The 19,343-nt window shown below is 28.6% G+C and overlaps 2 protein-coding genes across 2 annotated transcripts in view; both read right to left on the reverse strand.

Annotated features, from left to right (window-relative positions):
• The window catches only part of LOC107456815 (dopamine D2-like receptor), a 230,934-nt gene extending 226,964 nt beyond the window's left edge, over window positions 1-3,970 (reverse strand). The window contains exon 1 of the mRNA XM_071180684.1: window positions 3,804-3,970. The gene's annotated coding sequence lies outside the window, so the exon portion shown is untranslated. The remainder of the gene's footprint in view (window positions 1-3,803) is intronic.
• Window positions 3,971-11,200: 7,230 nt separating this feature from the next.
• Window positions 11,201-18,866, reverse strand: LOC122269683 (uncharacterized). The gene is made up of 2 exons (XM_087149866.1): window positions 18,706-18,866; window positions 11,201-11,911 (listed from the first exon to the last, which is right to left on the reverse strand). The coding sequence occupies exons 1-2, from the start codon at window positions 18,771-18,773 to the stop codon at window positions 11,629-11,631; spliced, it is 351 nt and encodes a 116-aa protein (XP_087005992.1). The 5' UTR covers window positions 18,774-18,866; the 3' UTR covers window positions 11,201-11,628.
• Between the last annotated feature and the right edge of the window lie 477 nt (window positions 18,867-19,343).

Consider the following 19,343-nt stretch of genomic DNA (forward strand, 5'->3'; position numbering starts at 1 on the left):
AAGTGCTTTCGTTATGATTTTAATTAAATTAGTCATAAAATGCTAAAATGCATGATACAATTTAGTAAATATTTCGAAATTCTGTATTTTTTTTATGATTTCTTAGAGCATGTTAAAAACTATTTATTCGGTAGAATTTTATTTCAGCTTTGTATTTTTTATTAACTGCTTGGTATTAACAACTATAATTTTGAAAACCAGAATTTCTGGTAAATCGTTAATATATAAGCTGAAAAATTGCGAATGGAGGATTTATAAATATATATTTTGTTTTCATCAGCAGATTTATAGTTTTTTTCTTCCAAAAATGTCAATACAATAAAGTACCGGTACCTTTACCAGAATATTTTCCCTCGTGAAATGTGCATAATTTTTTTATATATAATTAAATCCTTTAGTTTATATTATAAAAACATAATTCTAAGAAATAATCAACGGAACATAAAAATGCATGCAAATTGTTAATTTTCTTTTAAACAATTAAACGATGTTTTGGACTTCATTATTTATATTGTTATATTTAGGTGAAAGCATTTTATAATAAACGATGCAGATCAATCACTTATTAAAGACATTTATGCTTTAAAGACACTTATTAAAGACATTAGCATTTATGCTAAAATTGTACTCAATTATTTCGCAGCAAAGCCAAAAAAGAAAAAAGTCGAATCTTTCAGCAGTAGTTTAGAAATACTTTTATAAACTTGGAAAGTCATTCTTTGATATATTATGAAAATTCTGCATACAATAAATTCACCTTTGTATTAAATATAAATATATTAAATTATGCTATTTTAAAAAAGTTCGAGGCGATAAAGCTTATTTCAATAAATATAAGGAATATTAAACCAGGATTAAATCCGGACCTAGTGAATATAGGCATTTTAATTTTTTAAACTTTGTATATTAAAAGTTTGAGATTTCATTATCGTTTTATTCTTCATTATTCATTTAATTATGACTAAAAACACTGATTTATCTGGTTTGAAGAGGATCATATTCTAACAATTTTTAAATCATTCTTGTAGGCTCAGTGCATTAAGCTGTTATGGTGGAGAACTGGGGTTCAATTCCCAATTATGGCTCGCAGCCTGCTAAATTTCAGATCGAAAGAAACCAGCGTATATGAAAGTAAAGCCGTTTGGTGCTTAATGCTGACTACATTTCTCCCAACTTACTTTTGATTTAGAAAATTGTGGAGTCTTCAGCTTAATGACCCCCTGATCCACAATGGGTCGCTACGGAATTGCTTTATTATAATTTATTTAGAGCGAGTCGTAAATGTCCTTTTACCCTGTTTGAAGTAGAACGAAAAGAAGCTTTTGTCGCAAGTGTTAACATTAATAATAACAATAAAATATGTATATAGGACTACATTTTATTTGTACATATTTATGAAACATCAACAAATAGTTTTAATGAGATTAATAACTTGCTTCAAATATATAATTAGTTCATTATGACTTTTTCGGTCAAATGTACGCAAATACTTTTATGAAGCTAAAGCGGTTATTTCATTAATTATTCTTAGAAATAATTAAAGGAGCATAAAAATAAATAAAGGAGCATAAAAATAATTAAAGGAGCATTTTGTAATTAGCAACACGGATAAATAACATATTAAAAGTTTTTAAAAGCTGGCATTCATAATAAATTTGAGCGCAATTATTTAGACAATTATATAGAAAAATTTGATTTTTTTAAGATGTAATTTAGAACTACCTTTAAATATGGGTAAAGTCTTCTTTGATAAGCTGAAAAAATATTGTATGTTGAAAAATCACATTTGTATTAAATATAAATATAAAAAATACTTAAAGAACTTTATTATTAAGACCGATTAAAGTTAAAATTAGGCCCGTTTATAGATCCATGTATTTCAATGATATTTATGTCACCATTGATTTTGAGTGATTTTATTATTTTTTTAAAATTTAATTATTACAAAGAAACTGATTTATACGGTCGAAAGCAGATTGCAAATAAAACAATTTTAAGATAAATAATCCAATAAAGAAGTTTCTTACACAAAACATATTTTAAACGAAAAAATTACTAATTTGCTTTAAATTTGACTCCCGAAGACTAAAAAATGAAAAAAGTTTTTCTTTTCTTTTAAAGGAAAAAATTAACTTATTCGTTAATTGGAATTGGATAGACGGAATATTAATAATTTTTTTTTAAATCACCAAATAAGTACGCGATATAAAAAAAAAATAATTCAATGCATGTATGCAATACGAAGGAATATGATATTTTAAGTTTCAAAATATTACCATTACTTATTATTATCGCAATTTAAATAAATCCCAAAACCATCATTTAATTTGAAACTAAATGCTTAGTCATAAAATTAAAAAAATTTTATAAAAAATAAAACGTATATTTAAAATGGTCATAAAAATACTAGACACGATAATTATTTCAAATAACAACAAAAAATGTGATCCTTGTATTAAATAAAATACTATTACTGCATGATAAACGTATAATGTACTGCTTACGATTTCATTATAATACAAGCAACGAAAGTAAGAACAAGTAAAAATAATTAAACAAAGAAATTACTTTTAACTGTACTTGGCAGATAAGAATAGGGGAAAAAAAGTATAGTTTCTATAACGAAAGCATTGAAAAAATCACATATTTTATTTACTTTTTTGTCTGATTGTTAAGCTGTTTTTTTTTTTTTTTTTTTTTTTTTTTGAATTTCAACCATTTTTCAACAAATTTCGCATTTATTTTAGTTGTATTAAGTTTATTACTTTTTTTATTGTATAGTATTAAGTTTAGTTCGATTCTTTTATTCAGTTTCTAATACGTCAATTAATCTATCGCATGGATTTGAGAACTTATTTTCTTAATGTTTTAAAAAAACTGAAATGTACTGATGAAAATTAAGCAGGTTAAAACAAAATTATTACGCACATATTTCTTTCACCATGCTTAAAATAGCCTTTTCAAATATATTTTTCCTTAAAAATTATATAAATTATCAATTTTATATCATTTCAAACAGTGACATTAAAACTTTTTAAGTTTAAACTTAATAATATTTTAACTTAGTTAAATTTTAACTCAGAACTTAAAATTGTTTACTTACTATTAGCATCTAATAACATTCATATAAATTTCGGAATTATTCCACAAAATTTTGAAAAATAATTGAACTATAGTTATTTTTATTTAAAATTAATATATTTTTTATTTCACTCCATGTGTCAATTTGATAAATCATTTCTAACAATAAATTTTTTTTTTTAAATAATTAGTTGAAATGCAGCTCGGTTAAAACGGGAATAGCATTGAGATGAGCATAGTTCAACCATCTTGAATAAAACTAATTTTTTACTTTAAAAAAAATAAATATTGTGGGTTGATTTCGCACAATTTTGATAGAAGTTTTATTATAGTACCTTTTAAAATTGATATAATTTTGTTTTAATTCCTCTTTAAAAACTCGGTGTATGATTTCCAGCAATTAAAAAAAATGTTTTGAATATTTGGTTAAAATGGAACTTGTTGAAGCGGCAACAGCATTGTAGAGATCCAATTTCCCTCACCTTGGAAAAAAAAACACTGTTTTTCTTACTTTAAAAAAATATTTTTAAAAAAATTATGGAATGATGTCACACAAATTGGATAGTAGTTACAGTATAGAACTTTTTAATTAAATTTAATATACATTTTTAAGTGTTTAATCCCCTTTAAAAATTGGATAAATTATTTTTAACTGCAAAAAAAAATTTTTTTAAATATTTAATTAAAAACTCGGTGAAACAAAAATAGCAACTTTCACTCACCTTGAATAAATACCACGCTTTCTAAAAGCCATGCATGCCTTTTTGACGAAGCGAGGACATTATTACGAAGATCTTCTGCTCACTCCTCGGAAGATCCGGTTAGATATAAAGCCATCCAAGCAACAGCTTAGGAGGCTACCATACTGCCGGATATATCCGGGAGACTGGAAGCGCCCTCTCCTGGATTCGAGTTCCTTGAATCAGGATCTTCTGTCCGGGATGCAAAACTCTTAGGAAAGAGAGATTTAATTGGTCGGAAGTAGCGGAGAGCCTACTTTTCGAAAACTTTGACTCAGCAGGGATGACAAAGGGAGAAATTCTCTCTCTGCAGATCTCGACACACTCGCTTTTATAATCAATTTATATACTTTCTGGACCGATCGCGCAAATTCTTCATCCATACTTTGGCTTTGAATGGAGGAAAATTGAATTATTATTTGGATTTAGAATTTTATATAAAATAATCGAGTAAAATTTGAAACTTAACTGTCCCGTTGGGGAACTGGGAATTATGAGGAAAGTATTCTGTGCTTGGTTTATTAATTTAATTACGCATATGTTATCTAATGCCCCAAATATAGTAATGACGCATTTGCTGTAACGGTGCCATATTTGATGCTTAGGTGCCGTATGGGCTGCCCCTTAGCATCAAGTATCATTCGAATACCTACATTAATTTAGTTACATCTATGTTATCTAATGTTCCAAATATAGCAATGCCACATTTGCTGTAACGGAGCCATATCTGATGCGTAGGTGCTATATGGGCTGCATCTTAGCTTCAAATATCATTTTAATACCTGCATAGATACTATATATTCTTTAATTATTTTTTTCTACATTGGTGAGCCGAACCGAACTCTTGTTCTCTTTCATGGGCCAACGAGCCACGTTGTTCACATTGATGTCAAAATTAATGGTTTTTTGTTGATATTAGATTCTTTTCAATCCTTTGTTTCCACATTTAAGAGTCTGTTTTGGGCCAACAGAAATACGTCAATGCTCAAATTAATGAATCTTTCTAATAACTTTGTTGATAATAGATTCTCTTCAATCACTCATAGTCACACTGAAGAGTCAAACTTTTGGCCTCAGTTTAGGATCAACTTTTGGATGATGGAATTGACGAACTTTTATTGATATTATTTTTTCTTTAGTTCCACTTTTGCACTTTGAAGAGTCTGCTTTGGGTCAACACAACTGCGTTAATGCTCAAATTAATGAATCTTTTTAATTTCTTCGTAGATAATAGATTATCTTCAATTACTCATGATCAAACTTTTGGTCTCGGTTTTTGGCCAACGGGAATATATCCAACACGATGCTCAAATAAATAATTTTTTTCTGGTATCTTTGTTGATACTACTTAAATTAAACATAATCGCAATAAAGTGAATCTTGATCATAGTTTTGGGCCAAAACGATTGACTTAATCGTATCTGAATTATAAGCTAAATCATGATATCGATTTTCTATCTATTCTTTGCAATAGTCAGTATTTCTTTAAGGTGTTCTCTCCAATGAGATATTTGAACAAAAAATTGGAAAAACCATTTCTGTTCCGAAAAGTATTTTGTCAATTAATCTTAACCACGATAATGCGAATCTTGATCTCAGTTTTGGGCCAACATGATTGACTTAATCCTTTATAAATCGTTAGTTAAATCGTGATCTGGATTTTCTGCTTATTCTTTGCAAAAGTCAGCATTACTTTAAGCTGTTGTCTCTAATTAAACATCTGAACAAAACATTGTGCAATTTATATTCCTTGGAGACTACTCGAGATCTTTTTTTTAAATCAATCTGAACCAAGATAAAGCTTATCTTGATCGCAGTTTTGTGGAAAACACGATCGGCTTAATCGTATCTAAATCGTTAGTTAAATCGAGATCTCGATGTCTTGCGTTTTTTTTGCAATAGTAAGTTTTTTTTTTAAGCTGTTGACTCGAATTTGATATCTGAGCAAATTATTGGAAGTGCTATTTCTGTTCCAAAGAAGACTTCTTGGGGTCTTTTTATTTTAAGTTTTTGCTGGTTTGGGAATTGACTCGTTCAATCTTAATTTAAAATATCCTTCAAAATTTATTTTATTCAAATGAATATGGGTTTTGCAAATTCAAAGTGTCAAAGTGATTTTATTTATTTCCGACTGAGTATTTCTTTGTTTTGTTTTCTTATTTTCTTGACAAGCTAAATTTCTAGGATCTCACAGCCCTTAAAAAAAATTCGTAAATCCTTTGCATTTGTTCAATGAAATAAAGAATCAATGCAATTCAATGCTAGTTTTTATTTTGAGATCTTTCAATGTTGGATTCAGAAAACACGTCAAACTTAGTTTGCCATTCTTTTTTTTTAAAATTATGTTTTTGTATTAAAAAGAATTCATAGCATGGTTAGTTCTTTTATCTTAAGTGAGAGGAGAAAGAAATTATGGTAAAATTACTGTACTTGTATTATAAAGAAATTTCTGGCAAAAAAACATAATTTTGGTAATTAAACAAAACTATTCGGTAATTTTTCCATTCTCAAAGTAAAAGTTTTAAAATAAATTCTTGTCTTCAAAATTACAGTTCTTATTACCACAAATTTTGTAAAAATACAAATAAGAAAACTAAATTTAAATTAAATAAGTTGTTTTAGTTTAGGCCATACTCCAAGGTATCATGACCCAGTCAATTAATTTTACCACATTTACTACCATACAGCATGTTAATAAAACTATATAGTTAATTTTACTTAAAGTCGTTGCCAAAGCCCTTCGTCGAAAATTACCGTGCTTTTCGATGCTCCCACAGACCCAGAAACACGGTAAAATTTACAATAATCTGGTAGTTTTAACTGTGCATTTTTCTCGGTGTACATAGCATTTTTTTAAACCTTTAGCTTTTCTCAGTATGACAGTATTTAAATCTTCAGATATTAAACTATATAACCAATAAGTCTATAAAAATTATTGGTAGATCTTTAGTGATTTAAACATGCTCAGGGTTGCTTTATTATTGATTTATTTTGAATTTTTCGCTTACATAATAATCTCGATTTTTTCCCTCTAGTTTCTTGATCGCAGATGGTATTGAAATGATAGGTCCATCAGTAAAAACGAAAGTCATGTTGAGAAACATGGAATGCATAAGCAATATACAAATCATATGAAATATCAGGAAAATAAAATTTGTGGAAGAGAGTTATTTTAAAAAGATAGGCCCTCTAAACATAATATCAAATTAATGTTTAATTATTAAAAAGTTGTCCCTTTTTTCAAAAAATAATCTCATTAACCTTATTCTGCATGGTTTTAGTAAATAGTTCAACACAATATTAGTCTATTCAGAAGAAATTACTTTTGTGAAGCTTCGCAGTGCAGAATAGTTCTACCTTCCGCCTGCATGCACTGTTTTGGCTAGTATACCCAGCAATTTTTCAACCAATTGCAGGTCCTCCCGGCTTTAAACTGGTGAATCGATAGTACACGATAATCTAGATCAAAAGTCTAGTTTTAAGTATGCACAGGAACATTGTCCTGTTGAATAATAAGTAATCGAACTCCAGAATGCTCTTATTGTGAAAGGAAACATTGTTCAATATATATATATATATATATATATATATATATATATATATATATATATATATATATATATATATATATATATATATATATATATATATATATATATATATATATATATATATATATATATATATATTGATATATACACATATATATTATTTATTATATATATATATAATAAATAAATAAATACAGGAAAACACGAAGAAAGTAAAGAAAAACAATAAGTTTCATTTATTGCGCTTAAGCTGCAAGTAATCAGAACTCATTAGATAAGTTCAAAATGTAGAATAAAAAAAAGAAAAATTATAGACATATGAAGAAAAAAGGGGAGGGGGTAAGTAATAAATAAAAAAATAACAAACAACAGTTTAGAAAAAGAAAAAAAAAAGGATGAAATTTTACTTAAAAAACCGGAAAAAAAATATAATCTTTGCATCAGCCCACACGATTACTTATTTATTTATTTATTATTTTTTTTAAATTGTTGTTTGTTATTTTTTTACTTATTATTTCCCCCCCTTTTTTTTTCTTTTTTTTTCATATGTCTATAATTTTTCTTTGTTTTATTCTACATTTTGAACTTATATACATATATATATATAACATATATATATATAACATATATATATATAACATATATATATATAACATATATATATATAACATATATATATATGACATATATATATATATATATATATCTTCCTTTTTATATTTCAGATTGTGACAGTAAGATTGCCACCAATCTAAGCCATCTAAGGAGAATTTGTAGCGCCATTGAATATATCACAATGCCAGTTTTTTTCTCTTCAAAGCAATACTGTCGCATTACTGTCTGCACCAATTAAATCGCAAAGTTTATAATAATATCGTGGATTTGGTAATAGGAGGGTTACGTTGTCTGACAGAAATTTATTAGCTCGTATTAACAAATTTTTAACTGCCTTACGATGGTCCTCCTATGCTTATGTCACTAGCATTTCTTGTTTCAAAAAGAATAATTTACAACATTACGTAGGTTGTTTAAAAGTTAAGCTATTGCTGATTTCAATTTTTCATACTCCTTAACACTTTCATCTTGGTAATGACGCGTCTTTTCTCCTCCCTTCCCCTCTGCGCTTAGATTTCCACCGCATCACTAAAATTGAAGCAAAACACAAATTCCTTTAAAACTTGTTTATTTTACTTTGAAAACTAATAATCAATTACAATCAATAACCGCCGCATTTACTAATACAACGATAGAACACAGCGAATATTCCTGGAAGAAGAATTATCTTCCGTCGCAGTGAAACAGTTAAATTCATACATATTCTCTCGATCGTAAACTTCGACAAATGAAAGGTTGCGATGACGTTTCTTTTCGTTCGAATACGTCAAGTTGATAAAGTGTTGCGCCATAGAGTAATATATTTCAATAATGTTCAAATATAGAAAATTATGCATTTTTAAATTTAATACTCTGATTTTGAAAAATTAACAAAATGAAAAACGTAGTAATAGCGGAGAATAATATTAAAAAAAAGTGATTAAAACGTAAATAAATGTAATTAAATTAAGGATAAATATTTAAACTGTAGGTAATCATTATTTTGACTTTTATTAATTTGAAGCAAAGGCATAAAATATGAAAATAATTGCATCATTATAGCTTTTATTAATCTTAAGTAAACATACAAAATATATTAAAATAAAAATACAACTAAAATACTAAAGACAAGCTTACATGACCTATATAAAGTGACTCCATCTTACAGAATTACTTAATAGAAAACATTTGAACGTTCCACTTTTTCTATCACTTTCCATGACATCTGCTTATAGTACATAAAAATATGCATTTTAACCATTTATTGTTGGATTTTAGACCAACAAATGGGATGATTCTGATCACTGAATAGACCCACCTTAGTAAATATTTCACCCTGAAATTTGTATTGAATACATACTTAAAAAAATGCATTGGTCTACACAGTATATTAATTTAAAGTTATTGTAGATATCTTTAAGAAATGGGAATTAAATTTAGAACGGAATGAAATGATCAATAAAGTAAAAAATATTTGATTTACTGGTAAATACTGTTATAATTTTTTTATTTATTTAAAGCTAATGACAACCAGATGTTATCGGATTATCTTCGCTAGTTGAAAATACTGCCATTACTTACTTACTTAATCAGTTACTACCAAGACTTATTAAACTTTTCAGCATAATTTTATTAGAAATCTTACAAGTATATAGCTTTGTTATGATCAAGAAAAGTAACTAGCAATTATCTCTAATTTGACATTTTGAGCTAATTTGTAGAAATGATATAGTTTAGTGACCTTTCTCCCCTCTTTTAGCCTCTTATATTTGACAACAGATTTACAGTGGTTAAGTTACAAATTGTCTTTCTCCGTAAGATAAAATACTGTAAAACTAGACAATAAAAAACTGGAAAAATAACTATTTTTTGTTAGGCCAAACAGAATAAAAAAAAATAATGCTTGTTAAATCTTGAGGTAGTTTAAGTATCTAACTTTTGACTGGCCTTTGGTTCTTCATGCTTATAACTCGAGATTTATTTTCAAAATTCTGTAACTACTTATTTAAATATATTAATCTACTGTGTTATTATTTTTACTGCAATTGCTTAATGATTTTTGTATCCCATTCAGACGGGAAATAAATTCATTTTTCTCCATTTATTATTTGTCCGTAATTTTCTTATTTTTAAAGTAAGTTATAAATAACTAATGAGTTTCTTACATAATCGCTGACACTACCCAACCCTAAGCAATCGTATACTATTTGCTTTGCAAACCTTGCTTGCTCCACTCGCTACTAAGTTAGACATATTTGCGAGATGTTCTCCCGTAAATCAATTATTAAAACTCTTTAAAACTATTTACCTTTCAAAAAAATAATTTTAGTCAATAATGGGTGGCGGAAATAAAATTTTTTTAAATTGAAATAAGTAACATGCAAAAGAAAAATTTACTGAAGCTAAATTGTAATTATGCTTTTAAAAAAAACGTACGACGACACGTCTTTTACACATTCTTTTAATTTTACATCTTTCCTAGCTCTCATCAACGCTTTTTTCAGCTCTCGAGCACGCCTTTTTTTATTATATTGAAAAAAAAGAGTAATGCATGACTAATACTGATTGTTCTAAAATTTGGTACATAGTTTAGTATAAAAAATTTCAATAAGTAAAATTAAACAAAAATTGTTAAAAAAAATATAAATTTTTTAATAAGTGAAGAAATTTGGGAAACATAATTCCGTAGAAAAACATAAAGAATATTGAATCCTCTTTCTGTCTGAAGGGGACCCTAACAAACAAGATCTAAAACTTATATTCTAAGTAATTGTTGAGAGTGAATATCCTTTACTCTTATTAGAATTTATGGTATCGGTGAAATTACTAATTAAGGGCCTTCGAACTTTATTGATGAAGTGACATACTAACTGTTCTAGTAAGTCCCAAGGACCAAAATTAAACCAGAAAAGTCGTTTGTGGAAGCAAGATCACCTCTACCCCAGATTTCCAAAACTATTTATTTTTTAGAAATGTTTAACTATTTCAATTTTGAGCTAGTTATAAAATCATTTTGATTCTCATGCCTTTCCCATGCTTGAGCTTTTCCACTTATTTTTTTAAACACATATCTTTTCATATCAAAATGCTGTAGTACCTTCTCAAATTTAGCTGGAGGGTGATGTATCTACGGTACGTTCATTTGGTATGAGAGTACTTCTCTCATCAAACATTTAAAAAGAACTTTATCCAATTTATTAGAGTTAAAATGTTGATATTATTTATTATAGTGTATTTTTAATTATTATTATTATTTTTAAAGAAATAATTTGAATATGCATCGAAACCGGATACATGACAAGCCAGCACTGCTTTTTTGGGCCATATATCTGTCGCTGTTTCGGTCCGTCAACCTTAATTTGGAGATACCAGTTATAACTAAAATCTGCAACAACTCTTTAACAATTGAATACATATTTCAAATATAAAATAAATAATATATTTAAAAGAAATATTCCCACATTATTTGACATTACGTTTTTCACTTTTTTGTTAATGCAAGTTACTTGAAAACTTCATTAAAAATAAGATATAACTACTAGAATTTTAATCAACTGAGAAGTTTAGAAGAACTTTTTTAAAAGTTTGTTTCGAAGTTTTATTTATAACAAGTTTAGAGGATTCAAAATGGATGCCACTGAAAGTGTCAAATTCAAGTCAACTTATATCTTCGCGAATCTCTCCTGTTCTTTCATCTCACTGCCAGTTTTGAGATGTTGAGGTAAGATGGTAGTAAGTTTCTTACTCTTAAAATCATTTTTTCTTGAACCCTTCCTTTTGGTTTTGCTCTTAGAACCGGTTGATAGATTAGTGACGATGGCTGACTTGGTGTTGGTAGATCGGCCGTTATTGCTTGGCTCTGGTCCTATTTTCTTATTGCTGCTTGGTTTCTGACGTCTTACCACCAGAGCACCTCTTCTCATACTTGAACCTCCTTTGCCATAGCTATTAAGGAAAAAAAATTGTTTTGTAAGTTTTAAATTACTCAATTCAAAAATTTAAAGCAATGAAACTTTGGAAAAACTTTTTTTTTTCGTACTAAGGATTGGATTTTAATCCTGGTTACTCGTCTTTTTCCACAATCGAAAAACAATCACAAATTTACCGGGCTGTGCAAGGGTCAGGGAACTGGCCTTGCATCAGAAAGGTTCTGGGTTCGAATCCCGGACATGGCATGAACGTTCATTCTTTCTCTGTACTATCTGTCCTTACTGTTGTGGGAGAAACGTTGGTCCACCTAATATGGTGCCCCTGAAAGAGTGGCCAACAAATCTGCTCTCATACGCCTGAGTCGAATGTCAACACAGGTGGGCTTTTTAAGAAAAAGTAGATGTGGTTTATTAATTCCCTGTTAATTGTTAAATGTTAATCAGACTTTATATTGCTAGTGGCTTTCTTCTAAACATTTCTGATGGAAATTTGCAGTTCATTTGAAATATATTTTATTACCTTTTGATTTCTAATATTTAGTTTTTTATTTCAGTGTTAGGTTTTCCGTATTTGGCTTACGTTTTCGGAATAATAATAAAAAGTTTAAGAGTGTGAATTAAAAATTAATCTTCAGTCAGGGCATTTTTTAATGATTGCTTAGTTGAATTTTTAACGTAACGACTTAACATATTCAAGTCGAATAACAACATACTTGTTTATCATTTTAAATTTAAATTCTTTTACTTAAATACTATTGAAAAATGTGATTGGAAATGTGAAGAGCATTGTCATAAAATGTTGTTGAAAATGTTAAAAAAATATCTAGTCTTTGGGTTGTTCATGCGAATTAATTCAGCTTCATATCAATGGGTACTAACTTGTCTGGGGTGTAAAGGCTGTCTGTGCGCAGTGCTGACCGTATTTCTACAATCATGCCGTTGGTTTCGAAATTAAGGAGCATTAACCTCTATGACGTCCCTGACTTACAACTAGTTGTTGAGGGAATGTTTTACTTTATGATTAAAATTCTGAAATTTGCAGTACAAGAACATTTAAAATGTCACTCTGCCAACAGTTTTCCTCTCTGTTACTTACCATTCATTAAACTTTCTTTCACTGTATACTTTAACAAAAAGAATTTTAGCGATGTATTGAGTACATTTGACTATAGCCTAAGTTAGGTAAATTTTTTTAAATATTAACTTACTAGAAATAAGACTAGACTAGACTAGATTTACTAGAATAGTAACTTTATACATATAAAATACTAGATTTAAAAAAAAAAGCTTATCTTTTTTTTCATTAAAGTAGCAGATTAAATATTTTTATCTTTAATATTAAAAATAATGATAAAGAAAAATGATTGATTCTACATGTTGCTAACAATAAAGTAAGTGCAAAAACTGAAATGTTTACTTAGGTAACTTATTTTTTATTTAAAAATTTTTGAACATTGGCAACAAAGGAGAACTTAATGCAGAATCAAGTTAAAGTTTATTTATTTTTTTATAAATGTTATGCTCCACATCAATATGTGCACAGCTGTTTTGTAAGCATTCCAATCTAAATTTAAATTTTTATAACCAGTGTTTTGAATATTTATTTTTTCAGCAAACATTTTGTAAATGCCTCTCTATTTTAAAAATGACCCAATTATACAATGAGGCAAAATTGTTTTGAAGCTGTCTATGGTTATTTTCCATGAATTTTTGTGTGCTTATCCGTGTAACCTGAGTGTTACAAGCACCGAACTTTGATTTTGAACATTCGAATACAACATGCTGGTTAATAGCGACCAGATGGGCTGTATCTCGAGCCTTGATTTGTTAATTTACAACTAATTTTTTAATTGATATTTTCTTTGCATTTTTCCGTTTTTTCTTTTTTTTTCTGATATTTCAACGCATTGAGATCCATCGCTTTTATACTTCTCATAGTGGTTTATTGCGTTTTCCTTAAACCAAAAACTCTTTTTTTTGGACAATTTTTTCCAAAAAAAAAAAAAAAAAACACTTTAACCCCACGTTTCCTTAATCACTTCTACAGCATAAAAGTACCTTTGATATTTATAAATATGAAAATTGCATATGAATATATAGGCATAATCTCTAAGTATCTTTCGTTGAGACACGAGATACATATTTAAAAATAAAGAGTAAAAAATATTATACTCTGTTGCAAGCTAAAAAAAAAACCTAATTCCTATACAGAGAGCCTATTTAAACCTAAGTGTGAGCCAAATAGACAGCAAGTTCCCAGGGCGAACGTATGCGAACATCAGTAACTCTTTAAAAAGCGTTGCTCAGCCTATTTTTTGCATGCTTTTTTAAATCGCGTCAAATAAGGCAATCAAAACTTATTGATCCGTATGGCTCAGGGGATAGAGCGTTCGCGTTTCAATAAGTGAACCGGGTTCGAAAACCACTGATGGCTGGTCGATACAGATCTGCTTCCGGGTTGAGCCGGCCACCGTGCTAACGTGAAATATCTTCAGTGGTTGATGGATATTGATGGGATGACTGGTTGATACGAATTCCACTCCCGACTAGCACCGACCACAGTGCTGATGTAAACTATACTTAGAGGTAGACTGTTCGCGAGTTAGAGTCCTTTTGCCGTCAGGATAACCGTGGGAGGTTCTCGTGGTCTTCCTCTCCATGTAATGCTAATGCGAGTTAGTTCCATCAAAAAGTCCTCCACGAAGGCAAATTTCCCCTAATACTTGATCCAGGAGTTCCTTTGTCTTCTGGATTGGGTTCAACTTTACAAGGATATGAAGTTGAATATTAGCAGTCGTAAACCCAAAAAATTAGGTCGGTTGTTCAACGACTTTTGCAATATAAAAATAAAATCAAAACTTATTGAATGATCAATTAGCAAGTAATAAGAATTAGTAATCTAAAAATCGTTACAAATATACTTCTTTCTATTCGCATTTTAAGAAACTAGTGAAAATATAATAATTATTCTTTCTTGCTGCCTATTTTCTTCTGCAGTGACAGAAAAGAAAAAATTCCTTATCTCGCATTTAATTTGTTAAGGGCATGTCAGCATAAGACGTGCCCTTTTCAGTGCTTCAATTAAGGCAAGTGTTTATCGAAACTACGTCGCCAAGTCTAGGATTCCAGTAACACTTCGAACCTACAACATTTTTCAAATAATTTTGCGATATGTATCGTAAAAGATAGTGTGATGCCACAATTGGCATTACATATTTATTTCCTATCATTTTAAATATATCTAATTACTTAAGCTTATTTTTATTAATTGAATTATATTTAAAATAAATCAAAGACTTAATATTTTAAAGCGAACATAAAATATTTATTTCTTCTCGTATAGATCAATGTAACGGATGCTTTTTATTTCATTACTATCAAAAACAAAAGTTTATTTAGAACTTTTTATTCTAAATTTCTAACCGCTAAACCAGTTGCATTAATGTAATAATTCTCATAAATTTGTTGGCGACTCGTGATCGCCAAGGTATTCATTTAAACCCAATATTGATATGCTGGTTAGCTATGTTATATTTTGATAATTTGCCAATTTTGAATCTCCTAACCATGTCTCTCCTGTGTCCATTAGGAAAAATTGTATTCACTTTTTAATTCAAGAATTTGTGGCGACTGGAAGTGCCCTTTTGGGCGCTCCAGTCGCAGCTATCCTAACCGTTTTTTTTTTAAATGTAATTTTAAGGAAATGCTAAAAAAACGTCTTCATGTTGAAATTATATTTTCTTGATCCCCTTAAGGGATTTATTTTGATAATTTATAATTATATATGATGGCCATTGTTAATAATACTCACGAACTATTGTTTAATAAATTGGATTTTTACTACGATTCATATTAATTTCTTGGAAACTGTTAATTGTTTCATCCAATTATTAGCGGCAAGAAAGGAACGGTAATGAATTTAGATATTTTCCACTATATGAATATTTTCGGCCACTTATGGAGAGCACTTCCATCAAAGATAGTATGAATTAAATTTTTGTCTGTCGTGTTTTACTTTTAAAAGTTTTTAAATTATTTAATGCATATTTGTATGGTTGGTAAAAAACGGAACTATACGCAATCGCGGATGATTACTGAAATCCTATGCCCAATTTTTTTTTCTCAACTTGAGACAGAGTATAGTTACATGTATTATTGATTTATTTTTCTTCAGATGAGGGAAACGTATACATTTAATTCTCTAAGCAAACATCGCACTCAAATGCTGTTTCTTCAAATGAAACCATCATTTAGCTCCACCTTTACACTCAAATGTAACACAATTCAAAGGTTGGGTGCTTACATTAAAGTCACTCTGTATAAAGTTGAGATGGGTAAACGCACGCTGCCACTTGCGTTATAATTTATTTTCTACGCAACAGCGGGCTCTCGTGCTTGTATCCAAAATTTCTTCGTTGTCTAGTAATCTGTTGTAAAATGATGGATGCTTTATGTTGAAATTTATTTGTATATGAACAAATTGCTGTGCTCTTATATTTTCAAAATTTTTTATTTCATATCAATTTTTCTTATCAATTCAATAAATATGAAAACGTAATGAGTAAATGTTTAAAGTATGATTAAAATATACATCATTAGTTTTAATTACTACTAGATTATTATATTAAGAATCATTATATTATTATATTAAGAAATGTTATATTATATTATTAAGAAATATCAAGAAATATTATATTATGTATTATTACAGTAAGAACTGTTATATGATAAGATAAGAATAATCCAAAAAATTTATTTCGAGAATTTTAGTGACGTTGCTAATTATTTTTAATTATTATAACTAATTAGGTTTGCTTGTAAATATACATTGAAATAAAGAAGTTTTGTATTAAAATGCTAAATTAATAAAGAAAAAGTACTTATTTGTTTATATCCGCACACGTTCCTCATATTTTATTTTCTACTATAAAACAAGATTTTTTAAAAACGACAACGGCATCGTTCAGAATCCTCCAACATAAAATTATCTTTTCTTTCGTATGTTTTCTTTCCTTCTACAATCATATTTCAGAGTATGGGCGTTTATTTTAAGTTATTATCATTAGATATTTAATATTGTCTTATGGTACAATATTATCTTTGTAGAAAACCCCTTTGTAGACTTTTTGAGTAGAAAAAGAAAATTAAGAAAATCAATAAACAATAGATACCCAAAATAAAGTAATTAAATTCTACATTAAATCATTGAGCTAATTGTATGTTATTGTAAATAAATTAACTAAGAACTTCTTTGTTAGTTTATATAAATTTTACCATGTGCAAATCCATTTCAGGCAAACCTGTGCATAAAATTATGTGCAAAATAGGCAATTCATGCTTCTTTCTCTCGCTCTCTCTCTTTTTTTCTTAAATAATTGTTAATTTTCTGAAATAAAATCGTTAAAATTGCATAATTAAATATCGAACATATTAATTTTATAACCGTCGTTGGGCAACACACCCAATTTCTGGGTTTACGACTACAAATGTTCAACTCCGTAGCCTTGTAATTTTGAACCCAATCCAGAAGACAAGGGAACTCCTGGATCGAGTATTGGGAGAAATTAGCCTTCGTGGAGGACTTTTTGATGGAGCTACAATGCATTAGCGTTACATGGATGCCTCCCACGGTTAGCCTGATGGCAAGCGAACTCTCACCTATGATCCGCCTACCACTGAGGATATTTCACGTCAGCACTGTGGTTGGTGCAAGCCAGATGCGGAATTCGTATCAACTGGGATTCGAACCCAGTTCTCCTCATTGGAAGGCAAACGCTTTATCCCCTGAGCCATCGCTTCTCAAACTTGTTAATTGCAAACTTCCTCAAACTATCCAGTATAATATTTCGTTGGAGCACATCCATTTTTGGGCTCATTCCTGGTAGTTAACAAATCAAGCGCGCTTCAATACTGTAGTATAAGAACACGCTATAAGACAAAATACCTTTATTTACGATTTGACCTCAATTTGCAATTCTGTTTTCATATTTTGCAATTTAGCAATCTTATTACGAAAATATTTTAAATCATTCTTGAGAATTTTTCCGTTCATTTAAGATTATTTGAATTCGCTACTCCCCTTATAGATTATGTTTTATATTTAGTTCCGTTTTTTTTTACATTTTACTTTCTGTTTCTTAAGTGATGCATGTTACTTAATGTATTTTATTCTACTTTGTTTCAAACATTTTTTTTTGACTGCTCCTCACACTATTGTATTGATATATTTAGCTTTGCATATACTGATACAATCTCAGAAAGCACTCCTTTTTGCTGATATAATTGTGTGAGATGATGAAGAGATTATATATTTTTTTCCCCGGATTTTTATAAAATTTTTTTCAAAATAATTTTCTTCTTTCGTTATTCCGTAATTTTTTTCTTATTTTATCTGCATTTTGAACTAATTATGAATAAATTATGCAAAAAAATACAACGATAAGCTTGTGACTTGTACCAATTACTTTGCATAAGCAATAACTCCACTAACTTTCGTAAACCTAGTTTAAATATACATGGAAATATAATCATTTATTAAAAAAAAATAGTTTCTTTGCCTTTCGTTTTCTTACTATAACTGCAGAAATATTAATTAAAATTAAAAACACTTTTTAGAGAAATTTTTAATTAAAGAAAAAAATATCATTTTAAAATTTGAAAAAAAAAATCGTTGAAAATTGAACATTTAAGAGTTATCTTTTCATGCTGCGCAAGCTCGGGAAACTTTTATATATTTTTTACAGCAACTTTTATATATTTTGAATCGTATTTAGTAAATATATTTTATATAATTCGGAGTAATATACTTACATTTCCAAGATGCTGCATATTAATATGAAAACGATGCAAAATGCGTGCAAATTTAAAAATAACTTCATAGTGTTCGACCTATGCGTCTAATAAAGGTTCACGTTATTTCTCTATTAGAGGAAGAACTTTAATAAGCTTATTGTCGTTTCTAAACTGAAGCAGGAAATAGTGCCACATCTACGCACTGCAACGAATTAATAAGTTCATTAATTTATTAATAGGCTATGCTGCCCTGACCTTTCATGTAAAAAAGGAATAAGGCAATTTAGTTATTTCAAATATAGTGCAATTTAAATGAAATAATTGTTTAGAATCGTTATTCTTCCTCCCCAAAAATATGGCATTGAATTAAACAATGTCCTAATTCAGTATATTGTTTGTATTCATAACATTGACCTTTGTTTCCATAATTTTGATACAAATTTTATTTTAATTTTATTTTACCCATATTTTTTGTAAAGGTAAAATTGAAAACAATAATAAAAATGCAAGTGTAATTTAATCTGTAAGTTTTGAAATACGTAAGTCGGAAATTAATTATTATGTGACTTAAACGTGCTTTAGTATGTTAGAAGTTAATTAATATGTAAGTTTGAAATCAAATAATATGTCAGTTAAATATGCTTAAGGGTAGTCGG

This window comes from Parasteatoda tepidariorum, chromosome 8 (assembly GCF_982258835.1).
Source record: "Parasteatoda tepidariorum strain Cologne lab strain chromosome 8, Ptep-v5.0, whole genome shotgun sequence".
Lineage (NCBI taxonomy): Eukaryota > Metazoa > Arthropoda > Arachnida > Araneae > Theridiidae > Parasteatoda > Parasteatoda tepidariorum.